This window comes from Cavia porcellus, unplaced genomic scaffold (assembly GCF_034190915.1).
Source record: "Cavia porcellus strain 051 isolate PalLab524CR breed Dunkin Hartley unplaced genomic scaffold, mCavPor4.1 scaffold_1, whole genome shotgun sequence".
Classification (NCBI taxonomy): domain Eukaryota; kingdom Metazoa; phylum Chordata; class Mammalia; order Rodentia; family Caviidae; genus Cavia; species Cavia porcellus.
This window is the reverse complement of record NW_026947484.1, coordinates 46,232,386-46,248,032: the sequence shown is the minus strand read 5'-3', so window position 1 is coordinate 46,248,032 and position 15,647 is coordinate 46,232,386. Positions and strand designations below refer to the sequence as shown.

General features: G+C 38.0%; 1 protein-coding gene across 1 annotated transcript; it reads right to left on the bottom strand.

Moving 5' to 3' along the window:
• Window positions 1-3,072: 3,072 nt before the first annotated feature.
• Tmx1 (thioredoxin related transmembrane protein 1) lies at window positions 3,073-15,209 on the bottom strand. The gene is made up of 8 exons (XM_003471822.5): window positions 14,989-15,209; window positions 12,620-12,735; window positions 11,576-11,621; window positions 9,668-9,796; window positions 7,346-7,391; window positions 7,152-7,253; window positions 6,810-6,876; window positions 3,073-4,779 (listed from the first exon to the last, which is right to left on the bottom strand). The coding sequence occupies exons 1-8, from the start codon at window positions 15,138-15,140 to the stop codon at window positions 4,601-4,603; spliced, it is 837 nt and encodes a 278-aa protein (XP_003471870.1). The 5' UTR covers window positions 15,141-15,209; the 3' UTR covers window positions 3,073-4,600.
• Window positions 15,210-15,647: the final 438 nt, after the last annotated feature.

The window sequence follows — 15,647 nt, the reverse complement described above, 5'->3', positions numbered from 1 at the left end:
ACATAGAAAATATGAATTTAAAAGCCAAACAGGGACCTTGGGCTAAAGGCCTGATTTCACACTAAATAGCTACTCTTGAAAACCTGACACACTAAGATTCCAGAAATTCATCTCTTAGTGCTTACAGAACTTAGTATAATAAATTATAAGCAATCAAAAATAGGTCCCCAAAACTATATTCACTTGTTTCCTTACTCAGCATGCCTGGTTTGGCCCATTAATTAGCTTCAACCACAAGCATACAATCTTTCTTTCTTGATCTCGAATGCCACAATAAGGAGTAAACCATGGCTTGAAGTGAGTGCTCTCAGATGACACAAGGGAACTGAGCCAGGTTAAGTAAACACACAGTGCTCACCAAGTCCAGAGAAATGATTCACATTCATACTTTAGTTTCAAACAACCAAAAAGCCTTACTCAAAAATGGTCAGGTGATAAGAAAAGTCTCAAGATGTGTGGAGGTAGGGTGGGCTAGGCCAGGGCTTGACATTCTCCTAGCTCATACTGTGGGATGACTGCAAAATTCTGTCACATCCAGATAGTGCCACACTTGAGAAGACAACTGTTTTTTCTGAACTTCAACTTTTAAGAAGTCCCCAACAAAGCTGGATAAACAGTAAACACCTATAATTCAGCACTCTGAGAGGCTGAGGCAGGATCACAAGTACAAGCCCATCTTGGGCAATTTAGCAAGACCCTGTGTCAAAAGGAGGGAAGGGGGCAAGGGAAGAGGGCGGAAGTGAGGGTACAACTCAGAACAAAGGTGTTGGGTTCAATTCTCAGTACTGTAAAAGGTCTCCAACATCTCACTAGCTCAATTTGGACACCTCTACTATCAGCTACAGGACTAGATTAGACCTAGTAGACAAAGGTAATGGTGTCAGCATCCCCTGAACACGTGGATGCAGGGAAATAGAGGACAACTTAAAAATATGGCCTCTGCTGTGAAGGATGAGACATTAGTACTGGGCCACAATACCACTGACCACAAGAAAAGAGCAAGACAGGCTCTTCCTGCTCCACTTCAGTAGACTGTGTTATGGGCCAATGACTCGTTTCTTTAATAAACATGACAATCAATGCCCAAATCTCTTCCGGGACGTTACTCAATTTGAGACTAATGGGCTTTCAAGACAGAATCAGGTTTTTTAGAGACAACTACATATGCAATGATTATTTTGTTAAAGGGCAATAAAAACTCAGAAATCACTTTACAAACAAACAAGACCTAAAAATAGTAATGTGCTAGCTCAAATAACCAGTATAACAAATGCAAAAGAACTATTACAAAACCTAACATGATTTAGCTAAGAGAATGGCTAAATACATTATAGTTTGTGAGAGGGAGAAAAAAAGACTGCAGGCCAGAAAGGACATAAAGAATTTAAGTCTTAAACCAACAGACAAAAACCAATTCATAAACACCTGATTCATTAAACGTATCAGGAATATTAATTGGGGCAGACGTAAGGTGTATAGTTAACAGCATTTAAAATTTCTAATCAAGAAACATATAGTTTATTCTGGAGGAGATAACTAAAGTCCAGGTAAAATTTCTTAGGAATTGCCAGGTAGCAGAAAGTTGAACCTTGCAAGTACCTGAACTGTTATTCTCCAATGAACTAGTAATCTTTCTACTAGCAACATTTCAAGTTGATTTTATTAATGGCTAACATACTGTTATCACCATATAAATGAATTTTTAAAATATTTTTAATAGGAATGATGTTCTGGCTCAAGTACCAAGCATCCAACTTCAATTTTTGTTGCTCCACTTTGACCATTAAATTTCAAATACAAAAGTTGCTAGATAGGCATTATCAGTTTCCTAATTCTGCAAAGATCTTCAAATTGTAAATCTTTACAATTATATAACCACTAAGATTACTCTTAAATTTCAGCCCCAATGAAAAGCAAAATATAAAAAATAATAAAAGAGAGACAGGAAGAAGGTAAAGAGATAAAGTCAGGAGGGAAAGGGTATAAAGAATTGAGATGTGTAATGTACATGCACCAACTCCATAAGGAATGTATTACGTACTGCAAATATGCACTAATAAAAAAACTGGAAAAACCCTCAATCCCAACCAACTTAATAACAACTCAAATCAGGAGTAACTTACTGGAAAAATTCTATCTTATAAAGTGAGCATTGAATACAATGGCCTACCTAGCTCTAAAATGAGTTAAAAAGTTCATTCGAAAAAGGTTATCTTCATATTTAAGTCCAGGGATACACATTTCATGCATTGGGTTGAAGGACCCACATTGAGAAAAAGTTGCTCTTAAAAACAGTTTACTTTGATATCTTTATGTCTAGTAGTAACCAACATTACAGGACAACAAATATTGAATAATTAGCATTTGTTGCTACATTCTGACAGAAGGGAAAGTTTTAAGACTAAAATAGCCATTCTTGAACTTTTAATACTCAAAAGAAAGCAACAAGAACAAAAAAAAGACAACAGTATTTGGAATCAGAATTACATTTGAATTCTTTTTCTACCATAACTTTGAGCCTATTCTGAAAAATGCTTACCCATGTGACACTGCAGATGTCACATGGAAAACAGCACCACTCCAAGAAATTCTCTGAGGGGGAGCTAGCTATCTGACATAGGCAGGGATCATTAGGACTATTTTCAGTCCTGTTGACAGTCAATAAGCAGTATGTAGCAGAACACTGCCTTTTCCATTAGAGATCAGACTTCATATAATTTCTATAGCCTCTGGTATCATATAGAAAATTATTCAAGTGTCTACAGTGACACTTTCAAGAACTCTGAGATCATGTTTATGGAAACAGTAAGAGACTACTTGTTCAGTATACATTTAATTTGCTGTATTATCTAAGCAAAAACAATGAAGTCAAAGACTTTAGAGCACTAGAAGGTGGAATGAATGAATGAGCATTATTTTCCTCAATCATCTCAAGTAACTAAAAAATTTTTATATTCTACCCTTAAAGCACTTAAAGCACACAGGAACTCACAATCACACATCTGAAACACTGTTAAATACAAAGAATTTAAGTACAGACCTTCAAATATCCATCTAGAAATCACACTGGTCTTTAGTGCTAGTGAAGTACTTAGAAAAGTTTATTTTGTGCTTAGAGTATTTTTCTAAGGCATCACAAATTACACATCCAAACTCTTCAATGGTAGAGTATTAAGAGTCTAAAGAACAGGCCTTTATACTGTTGTACATTACTATAATAAAAATTTAATGGATTCACACAGAGAGAACCTAAAAGGGGGGGAAGACATTACAGAAATCACCTATCATATAATGGCTGGATGATTCCGAGTACTTATGGTTCTTCCCTTTCTTGTGGCTAACAGTCCTGTATCACACCTGCCCTTTGCTGTCAGGTAAAAATTATATGGTCCACGTGGCTGAGATCCACCTGAGGAATACCACCCAGTATCAGCAATCAAGAGCAATAAAACCTGAAATCTGTCTTTTCAAAAAACATTAACAATTTTATCAATTTTATGCTATGATTTTAAAACATCAAGCATCCACTAACTGAAAATGCAATTAAGAATTCTGCATGTGATGAGAAAGATACAATGAAAACATATACATGTTTTTTCCTGAGCAGAATGCAAATGTTATTTTTTTACATTTTAAATTAAGCTCTGAATATCTAAAATATAAAATACCAAAGCTTTTCTATACCAAATAAAAATGAGGAATGTTCACCTCCATATAAAAACAAAAAAAACACACATACAAAAAGAAAAGTCAAGACAAGGTTCAACAACCATACTGTAGTATCTGGACTGATTGACCAAAGTTAAAATTTTCAGTAGTTCAATTTGATGAATCTTTGTAAACTTCAATGTAGAACAACAAAAGCTGTTTACCTATAGTAAATATAATAGTGATACTGTTCATAGCATCCAATTTGAAAAATGTAACCATGGCAAAAAAAAAAGAAAAAAAAACCCCATACAACTGAAAAAAGGAATAAAACAGGCAATCAATCTTCATAGGAATCAAGAGAACACCAAGGACTTATAAAAACTTAACTCAGTAGCATATCCTATATATGATGTTAAAAAGAAAACTATAATTAAAGCAAGAGTTTTGGTTAGCTGCATAATCTAAAAAATGAGAAATTTGTGGACTATAACTCTAAAAGACCAAAATTATCATGCAATATACATTTCTTGAGAAAAGGGGCAAAGTTCCCATTTATGGGAAATATGTTCTTTTTTTCACACAGTGAAACTGAGAAAAAATATATCAAATGAGAAATTTTTTTCTCTAAGTAATCTTCTTAAATACCCCCATTAATGTAAATCTTAGGAAATATAATTTTTCAATTCAGTCTTGAAAGAAGTTATTACTAAACACACACAAATCTTATTGCTTGGCACCAGATTTTCTACAATTAAGGAACTGTTTAAACCTCGATGGTCTCAGGTTGTATTTCAAGCTTTTATATCTGTTTATATTTTCTGGAAAAAAAAGTTCAATGTCAACCTAGACTGAACTCTGCAATACATAAATCATAGTTCACTTTAAAACAAAAGAAATAATCAATTTTGTTTTGCCAGAGTCATAGTATTAAGGTCTTCATAAAAATTAACTAGGATTTATCTGTGGGCAACGGCGGACCCACAAAGCGCTGTCGTACGGCACTCTGAAGAGAAGAGTCTGTGTTCATTCCTTCTTTATTTTCTGCTTCTTCTTCTGAAACATCTTCATCAGCCTCTTGTTCTTCCACCATTTTTTTCAAAGGCTGGGAAAATTCTGGTAATGATTTTTCTTAAAAGACAAAAACCAGATAATGTGGCTTTATTGATGTATCATATTTGCTTTAGAGTAGAATCAAAGAAAAACGATTTATTTCAATTTCTAAAGGGAACAAATTAAAAATAAAAATGGTAAAGATTATAAAAATTGGTTTGGAAGACATGTTTTACTTATCAAATTGATTCTAAATATGCACTTAATTCATACACTGAATTAATGAATCAGTTTTAAAGCTGTAAATGCAGAAGATGTAAAAAAGAAATAAAATAGAACTATCATATTAATTTGCCACTAATCTGTTGGTCTATTACTAGAACTCCAACAGTGCAGTTCCCAGAGAAGCAAGAAACACAAATGTAAGATTAAAGGGTATGTCTTCTCCATATTTTTTCTAGTGAAGTGTGCTTCCCTTTCATCATCCATGTAAATTTTTTTTTTTTGGTGCCAGAGATCAAACTCATGATCTCGAGCTTGCCAGTCAGGCACTTAAGCCACTGAATTAAATCCCCAGCCCATCCATGTAATTTTTTAAGGCATAATTACAAATAACAAAATATATATGAAAGTTGCAGGTCACCCTTTTTATTTTTTTCAGGGCCAGTTGCTAGTTAAGTTCACACCACTCTAAAACTACCAGTCATGGGCAACCTGCTGTTTCGTCTGCCTGGCATCCCTTTCACTGCTGAGTTAATAGACTCTGTCCTTTATCACACTCGGTGTGGTTCTATGTGAGCACACAGGTTATCTCCACCAAGAGCAGTCCTGTCCTCTAGACTCCGGAAGGGCTGAAGATAACTTCAGCTGTCATACCTAGGACAGTGCTATGCGCAACTAGCTTTACTGAAACTTTAAAAGTTGGTAAAGAGGGCCAGGGATATAGCTGAGTGGCACAAGCACCCGCCTGGCAAGGCCCAGAGTTCAATTTCTGGCATCAAAAAAAAAAGTTGGTGAATAAACGTTTTATAATTCATTTCACTTCAAAACCTCATCTATTAACTAATCTGTGCCTACATTTTTCCCCTACAGGTCAGTGGCCCTTGTTGGATAAAACAATTCCTACTTCTATACGCAACCCTCTTAGCACAAACACATCTAAGAATAAAAAAGATGACCTACTAGGTATTTGAAGGACAGTGTTGCCAATGAAATATCCATCATTTTCATTTCAGGAGCTTTGGCCTTGATAAATCCCAAGTCAAGAAAGGCATTATCAGAATAAATACCAGGTCATGAGTCTAATTTAGGTCTATGTTCAGCTAGGGCATCCTTCATCTCCTTTAACCTAACTACAAAAGGAGGCCGTATCACCTATGCAGTAAACCACAAAGTTGCTGAAAAGCAAGGGATCGTACTAAGTGAAAATTCTATACAAACTGCAAACAGGAGGTCCTCCATATATAGTACAATCTTCCAAGATTAAAAATAAAAGGCTAGATAAGCAATTATAAGTAGCAATCAATGCTTCTAAAGATATAAACCTCTTCTGTAGTATAGTATAATCAACTATATGAAATTTTCCCAGTATCCTTTCAAAAAAGTAAAAATTAGATACAATCTTCCAATGTGATCATTATACTAATGAATGACTTTAAAAGTAGAATATATTCAAATTTAAAAATTTTGTCTCAGATATATATATTCAAACAGATCCATGAATAACATACAATTCTGAAATACCAGATGAATGTTATTAAATTATCTATAGGCTATTATGTAATGCTGAAATTCCTTTTACTGTAAGAATCAAGAAAATAGTAGTGATCCAAAATCTACTGGACTACCACAAAGTATGTATTTCCCACATGAAACATGTATCTATCCCTTCCTTCCTTTATGCTATAGCCAAAAGAGATGACTGCACTTAGGAACCTGAATGCAGGCCAACCTGTTGAAAGAGAATGACTGTTTATAGCAATGAATAACAAATGAAAAGGGCTGAAGACGTAGCTCAGTGGTAGAGTGCTTGTTCACATGCACAAGGATCAAGATTGGATCCCTAGCAGAGCCAGAAAACAAAATACCAATACCTTAAATATACTTACTTGAAGGATGTGACTGCGGTTTGCGCCTTTTTGAAGGACAAAGGCAATCTGCCACAAATATCATACACTGCAAGGCAAAGAGAAATTTGAATGTATAACATAACACAACTAGTGCCACTGTACTAGTATATTTTAAAATATTCTGCTACATGTGGTGGCACATGCCTATAATGCCTGATTGGTTAATCAGGAGGCTGAGGCAGGAAGACTCTAAACTCAAGCCTAGCCTGGACTACACAGTATGTTTAAGTCAGCCTGGAATACATGGTAAGACTATGTCTCACAAAACCTAATAATAATAGTAATAAAATACTTTTCTCCCTAGTTTTTCAAAGTACTTACAAGTCCTAATAACAGTCCTGAAAGCAAAGTTGCTAAAGCAAAAATTGTGTATGATCCCCAAACTGGTAGTCCAAGGTCTTCAATAAAATAGTCATAGCAAGTCTGAAATTAAAAGAAAAAAAACTAGTAATTTGCTCATTTAAAAAAGTAGTAACATTACAAATATTTGAGGTAAGAAATTCTTTAATCCATACCCTGATATACATAGAAAGTCGAAAGAGTGCTGACATACTAGTCATCCTAAAATAAAAAGAGAAATGGTGAAAAACTGAGTAAGAGACACAGCTTTGTCTACAGCTATACATTCTATTTTCTACTCTATAATTTCCTCAACGTGACAGATCTTATGGTCTTAAGGCTGATGTGTATCAAGATTAGAGACACATCACTGACTTCATTCCTGTAATAAGGATTGCTCATAAAAAGTAAGTTTCGGAATTGCTATGTCACCTTCTAAAAATACAATACCTCATAATTTCCTTTTGTTTCCTCCCACTGCATCAACATTAATCTTTACCTTTCATCTGATTTCCACAACATATCAAGTAAAAGGTTATAAGCTCTATGAAACCAGATGAAAGTGGCAATTCTTACTATTATAATATTGCAAAAGACAAGCACAGAAGGGATTCTGAAGGAACAACTGGTAGGACTTGTTAATCCGATTCTTTCCAGTTAAGAATTATCTCCTCGGGGGCTAGGGATTTAGCTCAGTGGCATAAGCGCCTGCCTTGCAAGCAGGCAGTCATGGGTTCGATCCCCAGTACCAATAAAAAGGAAAAAGACCAAAAAAAAAAAGTTATCTCCTCAGTCTGGGGCTGTAGCTCAGTGGTAGAGCACTTGCCTAGCCATGCCCTGTATTCAATGCCCAGCACCTCAAAGCAAAAAAAAATTATCTATTTTGCTAAAATTAAAATTTGTAACAGCAATGGTATGATAACATTTAACAGCATACACATAACTACATAGAAAATTAATGCTGTCATCATAAGTATATTGCTTCTGCATAACGAAATTCAGCTTAAATGGCTGTTTAAAAAAACAAGGATTTGTATATTTCCAATCACGTTTCCCTCTGGTAAGAAATATAGCAGTTATCCCCCAAAGAAGACTTTTTCACACTGAAGCCAAAAGGTGGCTGGGTCTAACTGCGAGGTTCTGGGTGGTGGATGGTGAGCCTACTCTACTCATGCTGGGAGCTGCTGCTGCTGTTCAGCGGCAACACAAAAGGTACAGCAGGGTTGGGTTCAAGCACAAAGCTCTGGAGTACAAAACAAAAGTATAACCTGCTGCCTTGGGGGTTCGACAGAAACTCACACCCAAGCACTTTCTTTGACCTTGTTGCTTGTCTAAAAGGCTGAGTGGGAACAGCAACAGGAACTAAAAGGTAAAGCACTGCATACACATACGCAGCCTCATAGTCTGCACTGATTATGCTATACCAGGAGTGTCCTGGTAACTCAGTTGGACACGGCGATTGAGTGGGGTAAGTTCTGGCTGCTAATGGACAAGTCAAAGGTTGTGCAAGACAGCCATAAAAGGCCAAGTGTGGCGACGCACACCTGTAATCCCAGCACTCAGGAGGCTGAGGCAAGACTCCTATGAGTTTAAGGCCTGCCTGGAACATACAGCAAGATCCTGTCTCAAAATGAGCAAACAAAGAAAGGCATGAAAGACAAGACATACTGTACTTCCACTGAAAAATACACTTAGGGCTGCTCCTTCCACCACTTTCAGAATCCAAAGCATTTTTCTTTTATATGGTTGGTGTCCTGGCTCCCCATCCTCCAAGGGCCATATGGTAAGGGGCCACAAGGAAATCATAAGCTCCACAAAACTCACTATTCCCGAACATCTCTTAACTGACAAGTGAGGCCTTGTACCCCAAATGTGTAGCAAGAAACATGCCTGTCACCCCCAATCCTAAACATTAAGGAAACTGTAACTATATCATCCCATTAAGAGTCATTGTTCACTATGAGTCACATTCATATGACCAATCAAACTCAATCAAACCACTTCACATTAAGAACTAAAGTCTAGGGCTGGGAATATAGCTCAGCGACGTAACTGCCTGCAGGGAAGTGCAAGGTCCTGAGTTTGATTCCCAGTACCACAAAACAAAATGAAAAAAAAAAAAAAAAAACTAAACTAAAGAACTGAAGTCTAAAGGCAGTGTAACCACATAAAAGTCTAAGTCCCCTCATTCATATTACTTCACTCAAGCCAGAGTACTATCCACTATACTGTTCGCTATATTCTGGGAATTATTTACTTTGTTATGATGTATATGACCACATCCACAAGGTTAGAAGTATCACTAAAAAGGCATTAAATTTATTTCTATAGAATTCCTCTGTCTACTTTAACAAGCAATAAGATGTTTGACTTATATCAATTAAAAATATCAACCTTTATTTCAGAAGTTAAGAGCATAAGTACTTGCATGTCCTATGAAATATAATTATATATTCCCATTAATTCTGAGTAAGATTTAAAAAAATCATTATACTTACAGAATAGAACTTGGACCAAACCATGAGGAAACAGGTTCAATACTCTTCCATTCTTTTTCACTTATAAAGTTTATGAAGTCATTCTTGGTCCTTGGACCCTGGTAGCGCCTAATTTCACCATCTTTGCAGCTAAAGATCAAAAAAAGTATAAACTACTACTGACAAACAAATTTTTTGTTTTACTACTTCCTCACTCCATTTTACAACCAATCCCCCCAATATTCAAATACATTAGCAAAGCACAAAAAGCTTATAAATTACTATAGGGCTAGGGATGCAGCTCAGCAGCACAGCGCCTGCCTGGCAAACCAAGGTCTTAAGTTTGATTCCCAGGACCAAAAAATATTTTTAATTAAAAAAAAAATTACCCACTAAATTATGTTAGCCCCAAACATAAACGATCATAAGCCTTAAGACTTTGTTGCTAGTTTCAAATAATAAAATTATGAAACACACAGCAGATAAAACCTCAGAAAATTGTATTTAAGCCTTATTTGTAATGCACATATTAAAAACTTACTAGAATACTAGCTGACACATAATAACCAACTATTTTTAAAACTCTTAAGTTAAAAATTTAAGGTATTTTTCTGTTACATTTAGTGTTCAAGGCATTGGTAGAACGGTTCCCTCCCAGGGATTTCTGTGCTCCTATTCAGAGTCAACTGTATCCCCCTGCCTTCCCCATACCAGGAATACGCAGAGCTCTGTCTCACTTGCTCTGTCCCACAGCAGTGAACGCTCTTCCAGATGCACAGGACCAAGCACAAAGCCTCAATGGCTCCCTACTGCCAACAGCAGGGCAGAGGCAATCCCCTACGCATTCAGAGAGAGAGACCAAAGCACCCACACCACACCCTAGAACACAAAGTTTTGAAGAGCAAGTGGCATCCAAACTGTTCTTTGAAGGATGAGTATGATTACAACAGGCAGAAAAGTTGGAAAAGTAAAAAGCAAAAAGGAGGGGCCGGGGATTTAGCTCAGCGGCATAAGCGCCTGCCTTGCAAGCAGGCAGTTGTGAGTTCGATCCCTGGTACCAATTAAAAAAAAGAAAAAAAAGCAAAAGGGGAAACTGATTATAGCTAGCTAAAGGTAACATGGGGAAAATCACTGACTGAAAAAGGAGGGCTAAACATGTAGAGAGATAGGGAATAGAAATTTAGATATAAAAAGGGATGAATCCAAAAATTGGGCAAATAAAAGAAAAAAAAAAAAAAGAAAAGCAAAAAACAAAAGGAACTGCCAATTTGTTCTCCTAATGTTAAATGAGCAGAGAAATACCTTCTGGTATTCTGCCCACAAGCTAGGTGACATCAGAGTGCAGGGTAGGTAGACAAATTTGAGATTTCCAACCTTCAGTTTAGAAGATAAAATCAAACTAAAAGAAGTGACACTGCAGATTATACCAACTTGTTCATTCTAACTTGACACAACTGCATCACCCACTCTCTTCCCAAGGCTGTGCAATCACACTTGGCTGCTTTTCGAACACACCACGTTCCTACTGTTTGAGTTTGTCCTCAGAACGGAATGCTTATCCCACACACCTGCAAATGCAACTGCTAAGATTTCATCCTAAGCCTATGTTCTCAGAACTGCTCCAGCTAACGGTGATTTTTCCCTTCACCCAACCTCCCATGGGACTCACCGCCAATCTGGGACCACACCATTTCATATGAGCATCACCTCCCAAAACAACCACAAACTCTAAGAACAGGGACAGGTTCGTCCATCATTTGTCCATCTAAAGAACACACAGTACCACTCAAAGCAAAACAAATGCTCTAACAAACGCCTTCAGAATAGGAGATCATCTCTGCTCTTCAAACACAGTGCAAACCAGGAGCCCACTACTCCAAATACACTACATGCATCCTTCACCATAACTGAGAATCTTCAAATACTTACTGATAAATGGTAGGAAGAGCAGTTATGATAAATCGTCCACTCAGACCTACAAGTGATAAAGAATATTCAACAGGTTTTAAATGGACCATTCATAACTACTTACAAGATGATTTTAAATTTAAATACTAATAAGAATGTCAAATTATCCTAAAACAGTTACGATTTGCAATAAAGAATGAAAATATGAATTTTGTACTTAAAGAAACGTTGATGAGAGGAGCAACAATAAGGGCCACCAGCTACTGTATTACTAATCACATGTCAAGCTGATGACAGAAGATCAACCTCTCTGTGCCTCAGGTTTCTTAAATCTGTAAAGTGGGGATATTATATACTTTACTGGGCTGTACAAGTATTAAATAATGACTATAACCTTGGAAAGAGTGTTAGAATAGCTAAGTGCTCAATAAATTGCCCTTTTGGGGCAGGGTAGGCAGGCCACCAAAAACAAGCAGATGCAGGCTGGTCTGTGGAAGGAGCATTTCCAAGGGTAAGGCCCATCACCTGTGCAGGGTACCAAGCCAAAAGTGGGTATGACCCCACAACCACAAGGGATTGCCACATTACAATCCCACATCCTCCCAGCATAGGTATTCAATATGGAATTCAATTTCCAAGATTCAAATTTTGTCATCAAATGTGAGTACAACTTAAAAAAAAAAAAAAACCAGAAACCCATGTTCTTTATCCTGCAGCATAGTGTAGAGGGAAACGATCCCTCGACTGATCTCCACTTGAACCACAGTGTTCTAGGACTTCTGTGCTAGTCTGAAGCCGGGCACACAGACCAAAACAGGCAAAAGGAAGCTATGTGGGCAAGAAAGGGAAAGGGTGATGTCTCTAAAGCTCAACTAGAGCAACACTCAACCACAAATCTGCTTTTGCCGCTGTGCACAAAGCTCAGTGCAGGCAGGTGGCATCAAGTGGGCCTGACTAGCCAAGGACTGTTTTCATGCTTAACAGGTAAAGACCACGTAAGCTGGAAAACAGATAAACATAAACTCATCCAGCAAAGAAAGCAAAAGCAATCAGACTTAACAGTACCTGTCTGCTCTGTGACATCTACTTTTGCAACATTAATCTCAAGATCTTCTCCCCATTCAGCAAAACCTTCCCACTCTGGTTGAAGATTTTGACAAGCAGGACACCATGGAGCATAACTAAAAAATACAGTTAAAGAAAAAAGTTAAGCACCCGAACAACCATTTATCCTGAGATAAAACATAACATTATGAAGGTTAGTTTAGACATATAATTCATGACAGATATTTTATCTAAAAACACTAAAAATATGTGATAACTACATGAAAAAAGTGGTGTGTGGTCTCATCTGGAAATCTCAAAATACGAACTGATGTTAACCCCTAGAACAGCAAGCCTGAAAATAAATGTTTAAAGACACACGGCCTTTTCACATGCAAAATAGCTCCAGGAAGTTTAAGGTTTTTTTGGAGTTCAACAATTTTATTAGCTTTACACTACAGTCACAAATGTAAAATGTTGGAAAAATAGGAAGTGTCCCTGGGCTTGGTGAAAAAGGAAATGTAAGACACAGCTCAAGACCACAACACCAAGCAGGATCACCACAAGGGAAAGCTTGCCCAGGAAGGCAAGCTATTCATATTTTTCGACTTACATTTTAATGTAAAAATACTACTTCAAAAACTAACGCCTACACAAATACTAAGCAGGCTAAACAAAACTGTTTTGGTTAGGCTCAGGTCATCCTGTTTTCAAGGTTCTGGGTTTATAAACTCTAGGTCAACCACATTAGCATTTTAAGTACTTGTCTTGAATTTATTATCTTCCAAGTCCTAATTTTTCCCTAAAATTTTACTTTTCCACTTTATCACATATCTCCCAATGCACCTCAGCTTATAGAACCAGGAAGAATGATGCCTTTACTTGTTAAAACACAGATAGTTTCAGTATTTCACATTTTCTTAATTTGTTTAAGAAAGTCAAACTAAAAAAAAAAGCATTGTACAGCAAAACAAGCTAGTATTATATAAAAGCCAAACTCACTAGCAATAAATTGTATTACAATGAAAACAGCTCTGTAACTTCTGATCAGAAGTGAATTTACTTAAGTTACCAGGAATTAACAACAGATCAGAACTACTAACTTTTTCAATTTTATTGCTTCTTGGTGTGTTTTATAGACTTCCATTTTAGAACTTTAGTGAAGAAAAGGAAAACATTCTTAATAATTTCAGCTGAATGCTTTAATTTGGATTTAGCTCATATTCAATGTTTTGTTAGTTTTGTTAGCACTTCTGATGTAGTTTGACCAAACGAGTTAAAAAATATTCTTCAGAAATATTTGTATTTTGCACATAAATTCATAACCACTCTTGCATCACACATTGTTTGCAGCACTAAATACTGTATTTTATGAGCACAATGCAGTTAGGTAGGACAATGACTGAAAAATAAATGCTGTCATTGGTTTTATGTTCCCTCCCCAATGTCATTGAGTTGCGCATTATATGCATATTAAGTATTGTTCTCCGTATAAATATTCTAAGATTTTGGGTTTTTTTAATGACTTAAGAGGTAATGATTTTGGTCTTCTGGGTACTCCCTTGGGGAACTGTCCGCTTGGTTCCTAATGGCAACAACCCTAACTCTTAACTGTACCCTTGACATATAAAGGCACTAAGCAGTGTGTGGTTAATACTCAACAATGGTGCAGTATTAATATGGATAATATCACTCATATGAGTTGTCCTACGAACACCACCAGCAGCAATTTACCAACTTTTAAAAAGAACAGTTTATTTCTGCAGCAAGATATTACTAAAGAAGACATATGTAGTACTATATAAGACAAGTAATTTTGTCTATTGTGACCTGGAGCTCTTACAAAACGATGACTTAAACATGACTCAATTTCAATTTACTCAGCATTGACAATAAAAAAGGAAATGTACAGTACCTACCCCAAAATAAACCCCCAATTTCAGCACCACAAAATGGATAAATATAAATATTTCTTATGGTCAGAAAAAGATAAAGATTCTGCTCAACACTCTTTGCAATATCTAAAAGCTTGGCGAAGTCTCTTAAGGGTCGTAAAGTGAACTGTGTGGGAACATGTCAGACCCTCGGCCCAGCTCCCAATCTCATCCTCAAACCCATGCAGTAAAGTTAAAGAGAAAATTCGCTGCAGAACGGACCCCTGCAGCCACAGCCCTACAAACCAAACTCGGGCGCACACTTTGGAAATATTCACGGGCAGAGACGAGGAGCGGATACAGGCTCACAGAAGCCTGAGAAGTCGGGGAGCCGGAAAGCCGTCGCGGCGCCGTCCGCGGACAGCGGAGCCCGCAGCGCACAGCAAGACGAGGACGGGGCAAAAGCTGGGACCCTGGACCCCGAACCGCGCCGCGGGACCCCCGCCCCGCACTCACAATTCCACCATCCACTCTCCCTCCAGTAGCTCTCTCCAGTTCTGGTCCGTGAGGATGCGCACGTCGCTTCGCCGCCCGTGGGTCCAAGGAGTCCCCCAAAGAAGCAGCCCCAGGACTACGAGGGGAACCACGAGACTGCCGGAGGGCGCCATGTCGGCGGCTGGCTCACCCCTCCTCTGGAGCGATGGCCCCACCTCCTCACGGCAGCGCCCACTTCCGGCCTGGCGGGCCGCTCCGCTCATGCGCACTGCAGCGCGGCCAGGCGCGCAAGCCTACGAGAACTCAGTGCGCGTGACGCGACCCGGGTACCCGCGGACTGCGGCGAAGGGAAAGAGGCGCGACGAGCCGTAGTGCGCATGTCAGAAAAGCCGCCGCTGCCCACGTTTGGACGCTGGGGGACCCGGAAAAGCACGAGGGGGCGTGGCGCAGAGAGGAGGCGGTGCTTTTGGGGGGTGGTAACTAGCGAAACTGCTGGAGCTGGTATTTTGGTGCCAAATTGGGTGGCCGTTGTATAGAGCATTTTTGCTAAATTTTCATGGATGCAGTCGCCTTCATTGGTTTCCTTAGAAAGCTGTGTCATGAAGCCAATGAATGCTGATAGGAGTCTCCAGGAAATAGACTGGAGAAGGTGAGGAGGGAACTCTTTAGGGCATCCTCAT

Excerpts from the sequence above, each read along its gene's own strand:
- Tmx1 (XM_003471822.5), bottom strand. The coding sequence starts at position 15,140 with ATGGCGCCCTCCGGCAGTCTCGTGGTTCCCCTCGTAGTCCTGGGGCTG. Across the intron at positions 6,877-7,151 it reads CAGGACTGTTATTAGGACTT|TGTATGATATTTGTGGCAGA; the intron begins GTAAGTACTTTG and ends TTTGCCTTGCAG. Across the intron at positions 4,780-6,809 it reads ACCGCAGTCACATCCTTCAA|AAAAATCATTACCAGAATTT; the intron begins GTAAGTATATTT and ends TTGTCTTTTAAG.